This window comes from Onychostoma macrolepis, chromosome 17, assembly GCF_012432095.1.
Source record: "Onychostoma macrolepis isolate SWU-2019 chromosome 17, ASM1243209v1, whole genome shotgun sequence".
NCBI classification, from domain to species: domain Eukaryota; kingdom Metazoa; phylum Chordata; class Actinopteri; order Cypriniformes; family Cyprinidae; genus Onychostoma; species Onychostoma macrolepis.
This window is the reverse complement of record NC_081171.1, coordinates 5,337,527-5,358,628: the sequence shown is the minus strand read 5'-3', so window position 1 is coordinate 5,358,628 and position 21,102 is coordinate 5,337,527. Positions and strand designations below refer to the sequence as shown.

The following is a 21,102-nucleotide window of genomic DNA, read 5'->3' as shown; positions in this document are numbered from 1 at the left end:
TGAATACAGACTAACGGAAACATCTATTTTATATTTACTCTGAATCCATTATGGAAGAAACCTGAAGAAGCATTGTCAACGGTACATGCGATGGGTGTTAGAGCAGGTGTATTTTTCCGCAGCTGTGGAGTCTATCTTCAAGCACAATAAGGAGTGAAGGGAGTTTTTCATTAAAGTCAGTTTGAACTACTCTTCAGAGACCAGCTCTTGTAGTCTGCCTTCAGGCACAGAGCTTCAGTCTCCTGGGGTTTCTCCACACTTCTGTGAGCCATCGTTTCCCACCTCTGTCTCCCTCTCGCTCTCTTTCTCAGCTGGTAAAAGCACACACACACCCGCGGAGCATTTATGCGGTGAGTATTATACGTAGTCGTGTAACACAGCGTCTTTTATTAATTTAAGCCGTGTTGGTCCTGTTCGGAAGCTGACACAGGTGAGGTCAGAGCTGTCACAATGCATTTCTGCCCATATAAAACACCTGCTCTCAAATGCTTCATGAGCACCAACAGTCGGCTTTCTAATTTTCCTTCGATAAACCAGAGCTATTTGTTTTTCACAGTTACAAAGCTCAAATTAAACCATTAAACAAATAGATGAGAATGACAGTTCATGTTTTATTATGTCCAAAAAGTAGTTAAAAAAAATTGGCCACAAGAGACCGTGCAGAATAGAGATTTTACTGTAGTTAAAAACCAATGCCTTGTTGTTTTTACTAAAAAGGCAGCAGCAGCAGCAATATGAATTAAATTAACATTATGATCAATAAACAATTCTTCTACCTATCAGCATTTTCCAGCCACTTTAAAGGCCAGAAACTACTCATTTTATAAAGGACCATAAACGACTCTTTAAGCAACCCTAGGTCAAGGTGCTCAATTTAAACAGATCTGCTTTAAACGCTTTATCGGGCCCTTGAACACTTGAGCAGTGGCCTATGAACTCTGCAGTATGCATCTGTAATATATCATACATTGCAACTCATAAAGAACACCACATGCACTCAAGCCAAAGGAATGTCTTCTCCACGCACACGTCACCGCATCTGCAGCAGAGAGATTTGACCAGACTGACATCATCCCTCTTATCCCAGGCTCTAACCAATCTGATGGCCCTGTGTGATCCGATATCAGTGTCTGATTAGCAATCAGCGGGAGATCGGTGTGACTGCTCCTTAGTCACGCACGTCATGTTCATGCAGACACCTGAAGATCTGGCTTTGATAGAAGCTGAGACGACACTCACGTCATTATAATACATTTAACTGTGCTAGGATTTCTTAGTAACTAACTAAAAGTATCAAGTAGTAGTGTGACAGAAGTAATAATTAGCAATAACTGACCACTTTCTTAAACTATGCTCTATCATTTGAAGGAATTTTCTCAATCAATTTAACCCATGTCTATGTATTTTCTAGTTTTAGTATTTATAGGTGTAGTATCTGGTGTGAAGTGGTAAGAAAATGCAGTTTTAATTATCCGTGCACTAGATAAAACGGCTCTTATCGTGCAAAAATTAGCAATAATCTCTAATGGTTATTTATTTGCATTGACAATGAGGGTAATTATATGCTTAACAAAAAGACGCTAATAACTATCAAAATATGTTTTTCCTAAAAAACAAAAATGTAAAAAACAATTTTATTTCTGCTGAAAAAACCTAGGCATGCCCATCGTATTTTGCACAAACTTTTTGACTTTTACCAGGTATAAGAAAATAGTTTCATGCATTTACATGACCTTAAATGTTGGCAGGTTATTCAGCATAATCAGTGTATGATTGTGCATGTACACTGCCTCATGAATAGATTCATTGTCATTAGCTGCTTTTTGTTAGCAAACCTGCATTTTAGTTTAACAGTTTTTAAAAAAGCATCGCTGAACTGCAGTTTAAGTTATTTGAATTATGATTACAGCAACATTTGCAAACACTGTTTCAACCAGCTAACCACATTTTATCAGACCGAGTTTGAACGTGCAAAGTGAAATGCGGGAACAGAACCCCATCCATTCTCTACTGTAGCGACACGGCCAGCCATTTGCAGTGCGGCTAGATTTATGTTGATTGCCGCCACGCTAATGCGTAATAGATGGTTAGAAAGCCCGGGGTAGCTGGGGATGTGCAGTCCTCTCTTTGTGTCTATCTCTCTCTCTCTCTCCTTTCACACCGTCACTTTCTCTCTCTCCGCTATCAATGCAATCCAGGGCTTCGGTCCTCTCTCCTCTGCCTCCGCTGGGTTTCAAATCAAGGTCTAATGGACCCAATCTGGTGGCTTTTTAAGGCAAAGGGACAGTGCAATACAGTGGTAATTGCGCTCTAATTCAGTTGAACTCCCAATATCTAATCAGACAGCTCCAAATTCCCTCGCCAGCCCCAAGGACACCCGCCCTCCTCTGCAAACACCTAATAAAACGAGGGATTTATCCCCCTCCTCCTCCTCTTCCTGTGCCTCAACCCTCACTACTTAAATAATGGCAACCTGCCTGCTGTAGAGCAGCGCACACATTTACTGTATGAAACGCTACGCCGCTCTCAATGACGTTTTGAATTTCTGCCATCGTGGTGGAGGGGAGCGGGAAAGGTGTGCTGCCAAAACACACTTAACAGATGATTTAGGATATTCAAAAAACATGAACGTTCCTCCAGACGGTCAGCGGCCCTCCTGCCGAGCGCGATGAAAGCAGAGCGTGCGAAAGGTTGAGGAACCTTCAAAGGGCTCTGCAGAGGCGGATCGGCCCAGATGAATACTACATGACATAAAAATGCGCTTGAAATGTGGCGTCTGTACATTGAGAGGAGCAACTTAACCTGAAAAGAGGAGTGAAATGTGTAAGACTGTCAAACGACCCGAGATTCTGTGCCTCGCGAGCGATACGGGGCTTGTTTGGAAGATGCGCGCTCGCCTAACCGTCTGGCAGAGGGAAGCGGTTCTTCATGGACAGTTATGAGAAGAAGCGCTAGCATGGATAATCTTGCCTGTCACACTGCTGTCCCATTACGCTGAAGTGCTGCAGCGAACACATTACACCAGCTTTGGCACGTAACACAGTGTGCTCTCAGGATGTCATTGACCAATGATCAATGAGTCCCGCTAAAGCATGTAAGGACACTGAATCTTGCTCTTTAACAACCATCCTCTAGTTTTTGGCACTGTTGGGTGGCTGCACAGATTGATTGGATGGATTTCGGAGCAGATACTCACGGTCTAAATGGCTTTGCCGAATGCCTTCCACGTCCTCTGCGTGAATGAAGTGATAACATCTCTTCCCTACGATGTCGACAGGTGTCAGGTCCATGTAGTCGCTGATTCTAGAAAAGGATCATTTCAGCATAAAATCAAAACTGACACCATTTTCCCCCCTTTTGCACTATTTTTAAACAACTTTTATAGTTCAGTTGAATGTTCACTTAAATCGAGACATCTATTTTGCATTGAAAATCTTATGGAAAAAGGGTTGCCATTTGGCATTTCATGGTGACTTTGATGTTATAATGTAATATCATTAGCAACAGCTGAGAAAATTACTTCAATTGTATTTGAAAATGTCATATGCGACCCTGGACCACAAAACCAGTAATGAGTAGCTCGGATATATTTGTAGCAATAGACAAAAATACATTGTATGGGTCAAAATTATCCATTTTTCTTTCATGCCAAAAATCATTAGGATATAAATCAAGTCAAGTCAAGTCAAGTCACCTTTATTTATATAGCACTTTTAACAATACAGATTGTGTCAAAGCACTTAACAGTATCAAATTGGAGGATAGAGTGTCAGTAATGTATAATGACAAGATTAAGCATTTCATTATTGAATTCAGAGATGTCATTGTCTAGCTCAGTTTAGTTTAAATAGTATCTGTGCAATCAAATCGACGATAATCGCTAGAAATTAAGTGTCCCCAAGGTAAAGTATTAAGTAAATTTTTTGATTAGTAATATGCATTGCTAAGGACTTCATTTGGACAACTTTAAAGGCGATTTTCTCAATATTTTGATTATTTTTGCACCCTCAGATTACAGATTTTCAAATAGTTGTATCTTGGCCAGATATTGTCCTATCATAACAAACCATACATCAATGGAAAGCTTATTTATTAATCTATAAATATTAAAAAAATTGACCCTTATGATTGGTTTTGTGGTCCAGGGTCCCATATATTAGCTATTTGTCAGAACCAATCAGGTTCCTCCGCTGTTCTGATCCAATGAAGCTACACTAAAATAAATTGGTGTAGGATTTACTTTGAAACAATTTTCATTTAGAAATTGCTGGTAAATTTGACAAATAATTACAAAGAAACAGCAAGTAACACATTGAATTACACGTTAAAGTTTGAAGTAGAAAGACTGAAATCGTAGTTTCTTGTAAAACATACTCCAATTAACTTTTTTTATTTAGTTTTTTATTTTATAGTGTAATGGCCATATCAATAAGGAAAGCTGAGCAGCCCACCAAAAAGAAACCAGTCAGATCTTACTGTGGGTTATTATCTCTTTCCAGTCAATGACAGATTAAAATAGGACAAAGACCTGATTGGTTTCTAGTCAACCTCACTGATAAGGAGATTCTGATTTCCCAGCCCTTCTGTAAGCTAAATATATAGTGCACCAGATTTTATTCATTAAAAAGTTTTCCATCTGTGATGGCAAGCTGTCAGCCTGTTTTCATTATAGAGGTAATATTTTCTGACATACTGTAGCTCTACCAACTGCTTACTGAATCTAAAAGCAATTATTACAGAAGTATTGGAAATTTGATAAAAACAGGTGGTTAAAACCATACGAGATGCCTTCAAGTCGGGCAAATACTATTAGTGGCGCATTTCGAGACATTATTCGACTCTAACCTCTGTGCAGTCCTTCTCTACACGGATCAGAGAACATGGCCAGTATAAAAAAAAAAAAAAATGGCCTACCGATCTCTATCCCCCTTCATTTTAAAGCAGGCTTTTGCTGTGATGATAACTCTGCTATAGACTTGGCCCGATTCCATTCTCTCATAAATATGTTAAGTGCAGGGGAGTGGTAAAAATTTTAGCAGACACTGGGATGACTTCAATCCCAGAGATATAAATAAAACTAATAAAACTAATATGATATTTCCTTTCAAGCCAGGCCAAATTAAGATGTTCTCATTTTATGGGGCAGCAGTGGAACCACAGATGTTTTGTAAGTACAAAAGAGGGTTTTTTCTTGGCCGGCTTTTCAAACGAGCGATAGATGTTGAAACAAGGTCATTCTGGGATTGCGTTTAAGCAGAACTCATCACTATCAGCTCCATAATGAACTGCACATGAACATTACTGTGTGGCTGATTATCCACTCTTGCAAAACACATTTTCACCCGCTGATCCTTCAGTTCTACAATAATGTCACATTTGAACTTAAGCAGCTGAAATTGAAATTCTTTTTCACCGTTTATCATTCTTTTGGGTGGATAAAAAATCTCTTAAATCAAACTGCACACAATACTAGGCTTATACTAAATAGTGCATATAAGCTTTGCAAAATAAGATTGTGCAAATACAGTGTGAAATTGTTGCCCTCTTAGAGATTAACATTAGGCATAAATCATTGCCGTATTTATAGAATATAAAGAATGTTACCTGTTTTCACAGTAGACGATGTTGAGGTCCATGTTGACCCGTGTAACAAACATCTGGCAGTCGATCCGAACCTCATTGATGGTTGGTGGAGGAAGTGCGTGTGCCACCACAACCATGCCCATGATTTGATTGGGTACCGAACGACTGTGTGTTAATGCCATTCTTATCCGCAGCCTGCCGGTAATGTGGATAACCTTGAAGAGGACACAAAGCGGAAAATTAAAAACAGATCAGATGCAATTGTCTTCTGAATTACATTCACATCCTTTAGTAAAGTATCCAACCACAGTATAAATATAACAGAAAATAAAACAGATGAAGTCATGTAAGATGTCATCTGAGCCCTTTGATATTGCAATATGTACTTTGCATACTAGTGTACACTTGACCAAGATCCAAACCAAGATTCTCAGGTTCTTGTACCCGTTATGTACATGTTCATGAAATATTAAAAACACAAAATGCACCATTTCCCTCTGAAATAATCGAGAGATAACAAAGGCAGAGGAACTAATTACATTTTCGCTGGCTTTAAAGTTTGTAATGCTTTAAAGTCTTTTGTAGCCCGTTTTGCCCAGAGGATGCATTGACTAGATCGGCAACGATGTTCTTTTTTGGATCCATCCATTTTAATCACCCAGGGAAACCTGGAGGGGATTGTTTTTGTAGTGTTTTAAACTTCTGACACTACCCTTTCATTGGTTCACCTCAGAGATCGGTGAGATGCTATTAGCATCATTCATATAGACAGTCTCGGCCCCGAAGTCACCGAGTGCTCAGGCCGGTGGGGCTCTTTGATGCTTTGTACGTTTCCGCTGAGGGACAAGCAAATCCAAACCCCAGGAACGATGGACTGCCACAGTCACTAAAAAAGAGTGTCTCTCCTGGTGTAGAGTTGAGAGTTTGATCGAACTTTCACACAATTCAAAAGCCATCTCAAATCAGGGGCCAATTAAAGACGACTGGAAAGTTTCACATTCAGTCAGGAAATCCTCATTTTACTTTGGGATAAAATTTGATGTTTTTACAAAAACATTTTGCCAGAATAACAAAAAGGAATAAGCATGCTTGATATTTTCTTAAAAGTGTCTATTTTAGATCACCATTTATACTACCATTTGTGACCCTGGACCCATTTGTAGCAATAGCCAACAACACAACTGTATGGGTCAAAATTATCGATTTTTCTTTTATGCCTAAAATCATTAGGATATTAAAAAAGACATTTTGTAAATTTCCTACCATAAATATATCAAAACTTAATTTTTGATTAGTAATATGCATTGCTAAGAACTTCATTTGGACAACTTTAAGGGTGATTTTCTTACTATTTAGATTTTTTTGCACCCTCAGATTCCAGATATTCAAGTAGTTGTCTCTCAGCCAAATATTGTCCGATCCTAACAAACCATACATAAATGAAATCTTATTTATTCAGCTTTCAGATGATGTATAAATCTCAATTTCACAAAATTGACCCTTATGACTGGTTTTGTGGTCCAGGGTAACATTTTACTCCTAGCTGTTAAATGTGTGCTTCTGGTCTTCGATCAGTGTGTGTTATCGCGACACGAGCGTGCATCAGACAGACACACCGGCAGTCGCAAACTCACTTGATGCAGCTGTTGTCAAGCTTTAGTAAGACATCACAGCACGCCGCGATCAGAGAGTGATGTCCAATTACGGCCGATATCAAACCCATACATGAATTCTCACAAACAGAGCGGCACACCAGAGAGCGGCAGCCCGCACAAAACACATCGCCTCCACAACACACATCTATCTCTACATACGTACAACACTGGGTCTTTCAATAAATAAACACTGAGCTGCATTAAAAGCATACAAAATGGAAATGATTCTACTGAAGCCCAAAGCGAGGGGCATCAAAAAGTTAGTTGGAAAATACAACTTTTGAAGTAATTGCCACAAAGAGAGACTCGCCGGTGAATTGCTGCAGGAGTGCTCTTGGCAAGAACATCATAAGCTCTGGCAAAACATTAAATATGCTCAGGCTGCTAAATGCAAACTGACATGGCAAGGGTTCACCGCGGCCGCAGCGAGAGGCAGCCGCATAGCATATCTCAATTTAATACAAGCCAACATAACAAAGGGATCAATTTTTATAATTCATGGTTCAGCACACAATGCTCTCTCTCTCTACCCCCCCCCCCACCCCACCCGTCACCGCGTCGGTGAATATAGAATAGGTATACATAAGAAATAAGATTCATCTGTTCCTAGGGATTCTCTGGAGTGCTTTTGAAATGCGATACTGCACAAGTAATGATAGAGAGCTTTTACATGAGTGCATTAACTGAGCCGGGGGCCGAGACGCCTTGGCAAAAAAAAGAAAAGACTGGTTTAAGCTGGAGAAGAATTCACTTTGATTTGACCTCCAGAGTGAAGAGGAGATATAAACAGCCATGATGTGCTTCGCTTCCCGCCGCCTCGCACCTATCACCTAATGCTGGCGCGTTGTATGCAAAATTCATACTTTTGTATTATGTAATAACACAAATATTGACTTAATTTGGAGTAAATGCAATAAGAAGTGTCCTTGTCTGGCCAGTAATGTATGCGAATGTGCATGCGTGAATATTTATGCTATGGGTTAGTGCGCTCCCCGACTTCACGCTTATTTGCATCAAATCTGCGTCCAGATGGATGCAGCAGGGGTTTGGATCGCTCACTCAAAGACCCATCCAAACAATCATCCACTTCTCGGTTTACAATCCGATTGATATTAAATGTACAGCATTCGGTGATCTGCTGTATCAGTGGTATTGTCTATGATTGCACAAAGTGAAAAAAGCGCATAGTACACAAATATAAATTGTGCCAGAAGACATTACTGTTCAAAGTTTGGGGTTTGTAATGTTTTTGGAATATCAAGTCACTTATGCTCACCAAAGCAGCATTTAATACAGTGAAATAATACAGTAAAAACAGTAATTTTGTGAAATATTATCACAATTTAAAATAACTGTTTTTATTTGAATATGTTTTAAAATGTAATTTATTCTCGCGATGCAAAGCTGAATTTTCAGCATCATTACTCCAGTCTTCAGTGTCACATGATCCTTCAGAAATCATTCTAACATACTGACTTGTTGCTCAAGAATAATTTCTTATCATTATCAATGTTGAAAACAGTTCCGCTTCATATTTTTGTGGAATCCGTGATGCATTATTTTCCAGGATTCTTTGATGAATATAAAAAGTTCAAAAGAAATGCATTTATTTGAAATAGATTTTTTTTCTGTAAAATTATGTCTTTATTATCATGTATGTCTTTTGCTCAATTTAATGTATCATTGTTGAAAAAAAAAATCAAATTTCAGTTTACTTAAAATTAATTTAAAGGCAGCTCACACTATTTCATTTCTTTTAGAACATGCCAACAATCAACCAGGCCCCGTTTACACTAGTGCGTTTTCGTTTTTAAAACACTAACTTTTGCTATGGTTACACCTATGGTTTACAACACTCCGTAGTTTTCGAGGTCGAAAACGGAGACTTCTGAAAACGCTGCAGACCCGGTTTTAGTTTGAAAACGATGGCGTGGCTGACCACATTCGCTCTGCTTATCCTTGACGACCGTATAAACAATAACATCATGCTCGTTGTACCCATAGATATGTATGGGTAGATTCCCCATTCGACCGCTTCAAGCACGTAGACGCATCCGCCATCTAAATAATAGGGAATCTACCTATGCATATCTATGGCTGTACCTGCATGAATGGTCATGTGACATGCGTTTTCGGTTTCTGAAACGCCAGTGTAGATGAGGATCGTTTTCATTCTAAAACGAAAACACACTAGTGTAAACGAGGCCCCAGTTCAAGTCTTACCTTGTATCCAGAGGACTTGATGTGGACGCCTCTCTTGGTGAGCGTGGATTTCATACGGACGAAGAAGGAACGTTCTAGAGTGTTATCCGGCGACAGAAGACTAGGGCTGTTCGACTCCACTGCAGAAACAAACAAACAAACATCCTATTACAACAAAAAAAACAATACACAACTCACAGAGACAGCAAGATATCAGATTGTTTTAGTGAGTATGATGTGTAATATCTTCTCATTGAGTTTCTATCACCTCTTGGTAGACAGTTAATGAAACAGCACAACCTGATAAGGGGGAAGGCGCTAATCAAACTTTGACAATGTTTTAATTGTATTTACTAATAGCATGAAGCGGAGCCTCTGCAAACACGATAATTGCTTTAAACTCTACATGGCAAATGAATAAACCTCACCAGGCTGGTGTTAGATGTATTTGCCTCCATAGGAAATGGGAAAATTAAGCAGAGCGTAATTTAACAGACTTTGTTTAGTAAAAACACCACTCACTTTTGCTTCAGAAAAAAATTTATTCTAATTACAATATATAATTTTCAATGACAGTGAACAAAATAATGTATTTCGTATCCTATATAATACATCTCTTACCAGATGGAAGATTACCAAAAAAAGACTTCAAGCCTTGATCTTAACACAAGGACACCTGACGAACAAAGAAGGTTCTGCTAATTTGCTGTAACACGCTTGATTAGAGCCAAATTAACTGCACATTTTAACTTGTCTTGACATTCAACATGTTACAAACAGCCATAGAGGAGATTTAGTGTAAGAACAGGACAGTATGAGAGCCAAAACTGCTAACAAACCGTTTGTCCATCTAAAGGCTGACTGTGCAAATGTAGCTGTATCTGTATTAGCGATCAAATTGTTGGTTGTGATGGAAATTATGCCATTATTATAGTCATAATTTGTGATAAAATCGTAATTATCTTGACATTTTTATACAATAAATACTAACATGCGTATATTTATTTTACTAAGTTGAAGATCGAAAGTCTTGGACACTAGTAAAATCTATATATAATACATTTGAAAAGTGACAAAAATAAATGAAGGCACACACACACACACACACAAAAAAAAATCTAGGAAAATTAAGTGAACATTATATAACAAGCAGAAAGAAAGAAGAAAAAAAAATCTGTTTTAATAAAATCAACCCCCGGGACATAAAAGTATAGTTGAATAGACACTGTCATATGGTTGTGGGTTTGGACTGCTGTATTTTCCTGTTTCTCTCTCTCTCTCTCTTTCTCTATTGCCCTTTTTTCTCCTCTCTCTTTCTTTCTGAGAACATGAATTAAATGTCATTTAAAATCTAACTAGTCCTTTATCACTCTGGGGAAAAGGCAGAGCCATGTTATATTTAGTCATTTCATTTCTTCTGATTAAATATGAATTACTATGAAATTTTTCTCATCATCTAACACACAAGAATATGCCAACAGCTTTTTAATACACTATATAAGCACAAACTTCAGCTCTAAGAGTTTAATTCGCCTCTCTAATCCAATCACATCAACCTTATTTCTCTTATCAGAGATTCCCATTTTGAATTAAATGAGCTCATTAGTTTTAATCAAAGGCAGAGAGATCAAAACTTGCACTTAAATGCTTTAGATCAGAGCTGTCAGTCAAGCGTAGAGTTCTATTTGACTAAAACACAAGATCACAGGCCGTTGCAACTCGCCGTTTTCATTAAGAATGAGAAGGGTTTAAAGATATGCTGTCCTTTTTTGACACGTGTGGCGTTCGGACGGAGAGAGGTCATTTACCACGTGCCCTCCGCGACCTCGCTTTGCTGTTAATGACAGGAATATGAATTATACAGTAAAACCTTTGCGACACACACTCAAGGCTCCTGCCTGAACAATACGCTGAATTTCAGGATTTCCCTCGTGCTGCTGAACAGTAACAAAGAATGGGAATCCTGCCCGCTTTGCTTTTCCAGAGATGAATAAACTATCACTACAAGTACAATAAGAAATAAAGTCAAGAATACAGTCAAATGTATAAATGAATTGAGTTACTAGAGTAGTAGATCACAGCAGTATCCATATTACCATTAGAACCAATGAACCTCAAGATTTAAAACTGATTTTTGTTTAAAAATAACCCAGTGAACACACATTGCTTACATATGAATAAGTGCATAATTTGGAAAGCATGTTTTATTTTAAACATCTCAAAACTTCACTAAAAACATCAGAAAAACATCTATTGAATGTTAATTAATATCTTGAATATATTACAATAAGACAATGATCCAAAAAAGTAAATCTTCAGCACAAAAATGCAGTTTTTGACAACACTATTTCTGAAAAACATTATTCTCAGTGGCATAATATCTGATCAGGCATGTGATCAGCTAGAGACAAAAAAGAAGGAAAATCTGACCACGCCCCAAGTCACGCCCACAAACCACGCCCCCATTTTAGCACATTAAAAGATATATCTTATAATGTAATTAAACATACTATTGTCCTGTAAAAAATAAAACGCAGCACTTAATAATCATGATAACAATATAATATAATATATTATAATAAAGTATATAGTATATAGAATTGTTATTATTATTAAAGTACCTGCCAAAAGTTTGGAAACATTACAATTAATGATTCTGAAATAAATATCTTCTGCTCATCAAGGCTGAATTTATTTCATTAAAGTAAAAAAAAAAAAAAAAGCAATATTGTGAAATATAATTACAAAATGTAAAAAAAAGTTTTCAATTTTAATATATTATAAAATGTAATGTTATTCCTGTGATGCAAAGCAGAATTTTCTTCATCATTACTCCAGTTGTCAGTGTTGCATGATCTTTTAGAAATCATTACAATTTATTCGACTCTCAAGAAACATTTCTGATTATTATCAATGCTGAAAACAATTTTGCTGCTTCATATTTTGTGTGGAAATGGAGATAAAGGATTTTTTGATAAATATAAAGTTTAATGAACAGCATTTATTTGCATTTATCAAATACATTTATTAAACAGAAATCATTTTAAATGTCTTCACTGACTTTCATGCATGAATAAAATGATTCATTTCCCTCTCTTTTTTAAATCTTATACAAATGTTTGAGTGGTATCATTGTTTCCACAAAAATATTAAGCAGCAAAACTCTTTTTAACTGATAATAATGAGAAATGTTTTCAGCAGTTATACATTGTCCACCAGTGTAAAGTGAAAATTTTCTCATCATCTAACAAAAAAGTAAACAGTTTTTTAATACACTATATAAGCACAAACTTCAGCTCTAAGAGTTTAATTTACCTCTCTAATCCAATCACATCAACCTAATTTATCTCATCAGAGATTCCCAATTTGAATGAAAAGAAATATCTAAATAAGAAAAAAGAAAATGCTTTAAAAATGCAAAACTTCCACATAAACGTACAAAACAAATACACATTTTGACATGCTTCTTAGTGACTATTGTAAAATGTAAATACATTTACTGTATGTCACCAAAAGTCAGTGTGAATGCAAAGTCTGTGTGAATGCAGTGTGTGCAAAGAAGATGTGCTGTATTTATTCATGTCAAAAACCCTGTTGTTTTGCACACATATGAGCTTCCAGCACTTCCATGTTTGCAGTCCAGCAGGAAGCCCTGCGGATAGGAATGTGGGCAGATCTGCTAAATCATCAATATCAGCCAATCCATGAGATTAAGGGAATCTGCTGCGTGTGTCGAGAGAGTCTTATATGTTCGACTTAAACCAACATCCCCACAATGCACCTGTGTTCCAGCAGCAGCACAACACTCCACACGCTTCAACTTTTGTTTTTGTGTTGTGTATATGAACTCCCTTGCAATCCAAGCGAGTCAATAACACAGAAAACCATTAAAATCTAGAAAATTCCTCAGATATCTTCCTCATGGAAGAGAGTAGTTTTGTGGAGTTTAAAAATAAAACCATCTATGATGCTTTAAAATCGGCTCCTCGTATAAAACTGACAATATCAGACATGAATTTTTAAAAGGAAAATATTATTTATGTGGGACGGAGGTGAATTTATGATCTGGAAGGCCTTGGGATTAATTTTCTTGATGAAACCTTAGAGAATGAATGTGTCTGGGAGTAAATGATGAGATTTTAAAAGTATTACACTCCTCGCCGAGAGTGTTGACCATCAATAACCACCTGGCAGGTCTGGAGGTCCTCGTCCGCACCGCAGTCCTCACGGTATACGGCTTACACGCTCACGACACGCTCAGCGTATGACTTATAGGCCTGTAGGAAAGCTCGAGTACTCTGGCTAATTTTCCTCAATTTACATTTATAGAAATATTAGTACCAATTCAGTACGTCAGGCGTTTACTGTACAAATAAATCAGGATCAATCATGCGGGCTGCTGGTCTCTCAGGCTTTACCACCAGTTTTTTCAAGACTGGTGTGAGGAACAGGGTCATCCTGGTCCGAGTCTTTGCTTTGTACGTTAGTAATTATGTATAATTCAAACAGATCTGTTCTCATTGGAGCACTTGCTCCATATTGAGATGTGGTTGGTGATTTTTCAACGCCACCCCTATATGGAGATAAGTACAGGAGAAGTCCTTTCAGAATTCGAGTCATTTGTATCACCATTTAACAGTTTGATTAATTATGAAGCAAAGCTTGAAGTAAATATTGATATATTTGATTAACTGTGATTAAATTGATTAATTAATTAGCATATCATGTCATTCATTAAAGGGATAGTTCACACAAAAATGACAATTCTGTTATCATTCACTTACCCTAAACTTGTACCAAACCTGTATATCTGGAACAAGAATGTTGGTAACCAAATTGTTGATGGTAGCCATTGACTTTCATAATATTTCTTTCCATACTATGGAAGTCAATGGCTGCCACCAACATTTAAAGGAATGGTTCAGCCAAAGATGAAATTGTTAAGATTATTTACTCACTCCCAGGCTGTCCAAGATGTATAGGTCTTTCTTTCTTCATCCATAGAGAAATTAAGGTTTAACAATAAACTTACACAAAGATTTGACACAAAAATTTGTCAGATTTTTTATTCTAATTCTTTAATTATTCTAATTCTTCACACTTGTCAAAAATGAGGCGGTTCTTTCTGCCTATGTCACATGTGACCTTTCTAATATGCATATTTCCCACTAGACATTGTGCATCAAACTGAGCTGGACCAAGGTGGGCATTTGTAGTTAAAAATGATAGAATTGTTCTTTTTTTTTTTTCTTTCTGAAAACGGCTTATTGTGGTGGTAAAGAAGACCCTTATTTGTTGGCTGGGGTCGTGTGGATTACTTTGAAACGGCTTAAATATGGATTTTGGACTGTCGAAAATGGCCTACGGTGAGCACAATTCACTTAGATTAAATGGAGAAAAATCCTGGAATGTTTTCTTCCTGTACCTTCGTTTCTCTTGAGCTGAAGTAAGGAAGACCTATACATCTTGGACCGAGAGTGAGAAAATAATCAGGAAATTTTCATTTTCGGGTGAACTATTCCAAGTCCTAATGATAATCTAGTAGATGTTTAAGTGCAAAGTGATTTTTCAAATCGGTTCTGAAGTAAATAATTTCAAGTTTCTGTAGTGCATTCCTTCGAGACAGCGCTCACAATGCATTATACACAAGCTGCTGTTACAGACACTTAAATCTGTGATCAATATTTAATCCCGTAATAATGAAAAAGGATTCCCCGGCAAGAAAAGCTTGGACGCGGGTCTGAGATGTCACCACGCTGAACTGCGAAACAAATGACACTAACGCTAAAGTAAACGCAGCAAATCTCCGCAGAAAACACTGAAATATGTTTGGGGAAAAACAGCCTGGAGAATCCAGACCTTGCTGGATTTTAAATCCAATCTTGTGGAAAAATCATGCAAAAAATAAATAAATGAAGAAAGAAAACAATTATACGCACACAAAAAACCACAACAATGAAACAGAGGCCATATGTGCTCTACAACAGGAAAAGGAAACGCATAAGGAAGCATACGGACGCAGAACTGCCCTCGTGATAAATGGGGTGCAGTAAAACTTTACATTGTGCTATTTGTCTTTTGAATAATCCATGCCAGAGATGGTCCCAGACTTCACTGAATAAGAGCTTGTTTCTTCTCTCTTTCGTCCGCAAATAAACTTCAAATATACTGTTCCTACAGTAAGTCAGGTGTGAAGGTTTGTCAGCACTTGCATTGCCTTGTCTGTTTTCTGATTGCTTTATGAGGAATCAGATGCATGTTGGGACGCTACAGCTGTATATCGCCACTGCAATTTCTCTTTAGAGGCAGATTAAAAACCAGAGGCTCCAGACATGGATCGTTGGATCATGAAAAGCACCTGTGACAACAATAAAAACAGCCTCTTCTCAAGCTGTGTTAAGCAGTTCTGTTTGTGATGTTTTACATGGCTCGATATGGATGGCTGCAGATTAAAACTAGATTTCTGAGTGGTGCTTGTTTGAAGGCTCAGGTGGTAAAAAGAGCTCATCCCCGAATCTCTGATATTCTGGTCTCCAGATACGGCTCGGGTCCCTCCTTCAATGCAAGTCTATGAGACTTTTTTGCCTGTTTTGTTGGATGAAAATTTAATTAGATAAGTTAGATAATTCAATAAGTCCACAGCATAAACAGTGCTGGACTAAAAAGAAATGTGCCTGTGAAATAACCAAGCATAAGCATTTTTAAACGAATAAGCAAAATTTAAATGAATAAGCAAAATTTAAAGGGGTCATATGATGTTGCTAAAAAGAACATTATTTTGTGTATTTGGTGTAATGCAATGTGTTTACGTGGTTTAAAGTAAAAAAAACACATTATTTTCCACATACTGTACATTATTGTTGCTCCTCTATGCTCCGCCTTTCTGAAACGCGTCGATTTTTACAAAGCTCATCGTTCTGAGAAGCGAGGCGTGCTCTGATCGGCCAGCTATCCAGTTTGTTGTGATTGGCCGAATACCTCAAGCGTGTGACGGAAATGTTACGCCCCTTACCGTATTGCGATGCTGTGTCCCGGCGCGATGAGACTAAAACAATAAAACCCATTATAAACGAGGCATTTGTTGCATCCAGTGGGGACATAATTACTGATTATAATGACTTATACTGTCTTTTTACGCATTGTGTTGCATCGCGCCGCATAAACATTACCATGTCTGCATTTGTGACTGGAGAAATGACAAACAACAAGTGCTACTCTACACAGCTCAAAACTCGTGTTTGAATAGTCAGTGGCAAATTCTTTAAATATGAAAACATACTTACAGTCTCTGAGTCAGAAGCGCCAGACTGTCCTTGCAAAGTTGGAATTGCCCCACTTTATAGAAACAGCCATTGTGCACAGCCAGCATTGTAGGCTACTCTCCCAGGTTCAGGAAATAGTCCTCCGTTAAAATGCGCTGCACACACTCTAATATTTGGGTTGAACTGTTCTGGAACAGTGTTGTAAATACAACTTAACCACTGATTTCTAGTTGTGTGCTCTTTTGGAAGCCCAAACAAAGTACTTTCGCTATCACAACGAAACACAGCGTCTCCAGGACATGGCACCGGCAGCAGCAACAATACTACAGCGAGAATAAACGTCCTCTTTCTTTGCGTATACATTTGGGCGGTGTTATGCAAATCTTCCCACACAGTGTCTTAGACATGTGGGGGCGTGGACAAGTCTTAACTTTTATAAAGAATTTCGCTTTGGGTTTGAGACTTTAGTCTTTGCAACTTTAGGTTATCTATGCATGAACAGCTTGTAACACTCCAAAGAGAAAGGAAAACTTGAAATCGCATCATACAACCCCTTTTTTTTTTTTGCTTATTTTATGGGAAAAAAATAAACAGAAAACACTGTTACATCATAATAACCTTGAAATAAAATGAATTAAAATGATATTAATGGATTTCAGAGACCCTCTATTTGATCTGATCCCCTGAAAGAGAAAAACAAGAAACAAGCTGTAGAGGGGAGAACAGGTGAAGACCAGCGCGTCTGGATTCCTGGAAGACGAGAGGAAAGGTCATGGAGTGAAAGATCGTCTCAACAATGAACACGGTCCATTCCAGCAGGCACATATGGAAGGAGTTTGGGAGAAGATCGCTGAGGTCATGGGAACATCGCAAAAAAATGCATGGGGGAAATCACCAGAATACAGATGAACGGACTGGTCATGGAGCAACATATCGTCTCGTAAACGAACAAACAGATTGAAGAGATGTGGCAGAACTGCCATTAGAATGACACAAGGAGAAGTGATCTGTTTAAACAGAAGGAAATGAAGCTCCTGCCAGATGTCCCGGCACCCATTAGCAGCTAAAGGTGCAGGTGTCAGTGGCCTATGGCTCTGTGAAGCCCATCAGCCTGACCTCTGCGCCCTACACACTAAGAAAGCAAGTACACAGGTGTCAGGAGGGAGCAGACAGTCTGACAGCTACAGGTCACCTGACCGACTCTCTGAGAGTCAAACCCAAACAGATCAGGTGCTTTTGCAAAGATACTCAAAGAGAAACTGATTGCTATGGCGTTGCTATGGTGTTATGAGCGTTTTTAGCACAATGCTATGGTGTTCTGAGTGTTTTAGTATGTTGTTATGGTGTTGCTATGGTGTTCTAAGTTTGACACATTGCTATGGTATTCTAAGTGTTTTAGTTTGTTGCTATGGTGATCTGAGTGTTTTAGCACATGGCTATGGTGTTCTGTGTGTTTTAGTATGTTGTTATGGCGTTTCTATGGTGATCTGAGTGTTTTAGTACGTTGATATGATGTTGTGAGTGGTTTAGTATGTTACTATTGTGTTCTGAGTGTTTGTAGCACATTGCTATGGTGTTCTGAGTGTTTTAGTATGTTGTTATGGTGTTGCTATGGTGTTCTTAGTTTGATCTGAGTGTTTTAGTAAGTTGTTCCTATGGTGATCTGAGTGTTTGTAGCACATTGCTATTGTGATCTGATTCTTTTAGTATGTTTTTATTGTGCTGCTATGGTGTTCTGAGTGATTTGTTAAAGAACATACTGATTAAAATGACAAGCCTACATTTGAGGCATACATTTAGACCTTTACAACCACTGAGTAGGACATGAAATAAGTCAGGAATTGCTTTCTGGTATGTGCTGTGCATGTGTATTTATGTGATGTGCTTCAATGCAACAAAAGGTTATTTTTCAATTATAAATCCAGAGCTGTGGCTGAAACGAACTGTTTTCTGTGACACTGTAGAGGACAGTTCAAACCGAAGCTATAAAAGGTTTGTTGTTTGCAGACGCTGAAGGACCACTGCCTCAAATTTCAAGTTCTATCGATTCGACACAGTTGTGCTCTCCTCTGAAGTCATCCGAGAGTCGTATTCTTCAACCCTCTTTTTTCCCTGCTATACATCAATAACAGATTTACTCACAAACAGCGTTAAAAATTAATATATGTAGCTTGAAAGACTGAAAATATAAGCAATTTATTTGTTTAAAAACACATCAGAGAAGAGATACTAATACATACACACACACAAACAAATGTTTTGGCAGCGACCCGTATGGTCTGTAAACATCTTTCGGGAGTTGTATCCTCAGCAGACCTTCAGGATATACCTCTATAACCGCCGTGGCGTAGATATGTGTGTAATGTCCCTGTTTCCATAGCAACCCCATTCTGACATTCACTATAATATGTAGCTGACATCCATTCACACAATGCAACAATATATTTCTGCTAAAGAGGCAAAGCAACAGCAAAACATAAGACCTGAACCTTTAAAACCTACACCACGACCATATAAATAAATGAAATACATAAAATAGAGTTTATGCGTGATATGACATGTAGGAGTGAAAGGTATGACCAAAACATCATATATTTCACATTTTCTTGTATATATCAAAATATAGTTTTTAAAATGATTTTTAATGTAAATGAATTTTTACATGAGTTTTATTTATAATGAATGTTTATATATTTTATATTTTATATAATAATATTTTCACATTCTTTACAAAAGAAAAGTACTTCATCTATTATACTTTTTATTTATTTATTTAATCTTTATGGTACTAGATGAACTTGATTTTATGTAAACTTGACAGCGATGCAAAACAACTTCATATATATATATATATATATATATATATATATATATATATATATATATATATATATATATATATATATATATATATATATATATAAAACAATTTGAGTTAAAGCAACTTAAAACAGTTAAACTTTATAAATATAACATTATAAATAGCTAATCAATGGTATATTTGGGATGGTAGAGCAGAATCCCTACTGATTTCTACACCACCCAATCCTACAACACTGTGTCAAAATAAAGAATCAACTTAAACAAGATGCTAAAATATGCAATACAAAACTAAGCTAATGCAAAACGCAACCGAACAACTTTTCTGCAAAAGCAGTAAATATCTCGTCAGGACAGGCCCTGTGTGTCAAGCACGCAGAGGTTTAATTGCAGCCTTGATGAAGTTGTGCATTTATCACTCAATGACGACATGACACCGCAGTGATAACCATAAACACAAGATATCAATTAGCTGCTGTTAACACTGTTTTAATTATTCCTTCATCTGAAAAAGTCAGGCAATAATCAAATTTGGGCTTGTAAATGAATTTCAAAGTGCTGTAATTGAAGCACTCTTTTCCCCTCAAATGAACGTACACATGTAGGCGTAGTTGTTCGTTTTAAAGAGCAAATCAAAAATGGATGTAGGGTCATGTTTACCTGTGGTAATGGATTGCGTGAATTATCACCACCACAAATGATGAGAGAACACAACAACTTTAGGATTATTCTATTAACCGAAAAGTGCAATGTGAATTTAAAACACTTTCAAATGGGGTCACATAATGCATTCTTTTATTTATTTATTTAGTTAGTTTTTCCCGCCCTGAGGTCCACTTATAATGTTAGTAAAGTTTTTGCACCGCAAATGCATAGTAATTCGTTTTTTCTTAACCACCTGCCTGACCTTAAATATAGAAATTGTTTAATTTTTTTGGTGCCGTGTCTTTAAGAAACACTCCTTCACATGTTAAATAAGCAACAGGGACGCCAGTTTTTCTGTTAGATATATACGTTTTAACAAACCAGCCGATTTGTGAAGCTGCATCACTGTGGCAAGTTCATAAAAACTACATTTACTGGTAAATAAATTTGAAATGTGCATCTGACTGAAATGATTAAGGGCCTGATTAAAGGGACAGTTCAGTCAAACATTATTTATTAATCCTTATGACATACTTTCTGTTGTGACACACATATTTTGAAGAATGTTTCACTTTTTGGTCCAAGTCATTGAGGTCCAAAACAACACTTACACTTTAATAAAAAAAAATATATATATTTTTTGTTTTTCTTACAAGAAAGTCATACTGGTTAGTAATTGTCCCTTCATAAATCAAATCATGAATTGTGCATTACTATACAATATACTATAAAGAAGCATTAGCAAAATAATTTACATTTATGTTTCTTGTTGATATTGTAAGCAACATATATACATATATCAGCAGCAGCCATGCCAACAACACAAACCTTGACCTTCTTTGTGTGACGCATAAATATTGAAACACAAGCTGCCAAATATTACGCTGGATGACGTGAAAAAAAGTGTGTACGCAGCAGTTTCCACAGAGTCCGGT

The 21,102-nt window shown here is 37.2% G+C and overlaps 1 protein-coding gene across 9 annotated transcripts in view; it reads right to left on the bottom strand.

Annotated features, from left to right (window-relative positions):
• LOC131523236 (neuronal PAS domain-containing protein 3) overlaps positions 1–21,102 on the bottom strand; it is a 313,372-nt gene that overhangs the window by 5,857 nt on the left and 286,413 nt on the right. For all 9 annotated transcript variants that reach the window (XM_058749405.1, XM_058749406.1, XM_058749409.1 and 6 more), the window contains 3 exons: positions 9,462–9,580; positions 5,605–5,798; positions 3,197–3,303 (listed from right to left, as the gene is read on the bottom strand). In XM_058749405.1, the coding sequence (XP_058605388.1) occupies positions 3,197–3,303; positions 5,605–5,798; positions 9,462–9,580 (420 nt within the window). The remainder of the gene's footprint in view (positions 1–3,196; positions 3,304–5,604; positions 5,799–9,461; positions 9,581–21,102) is intronic.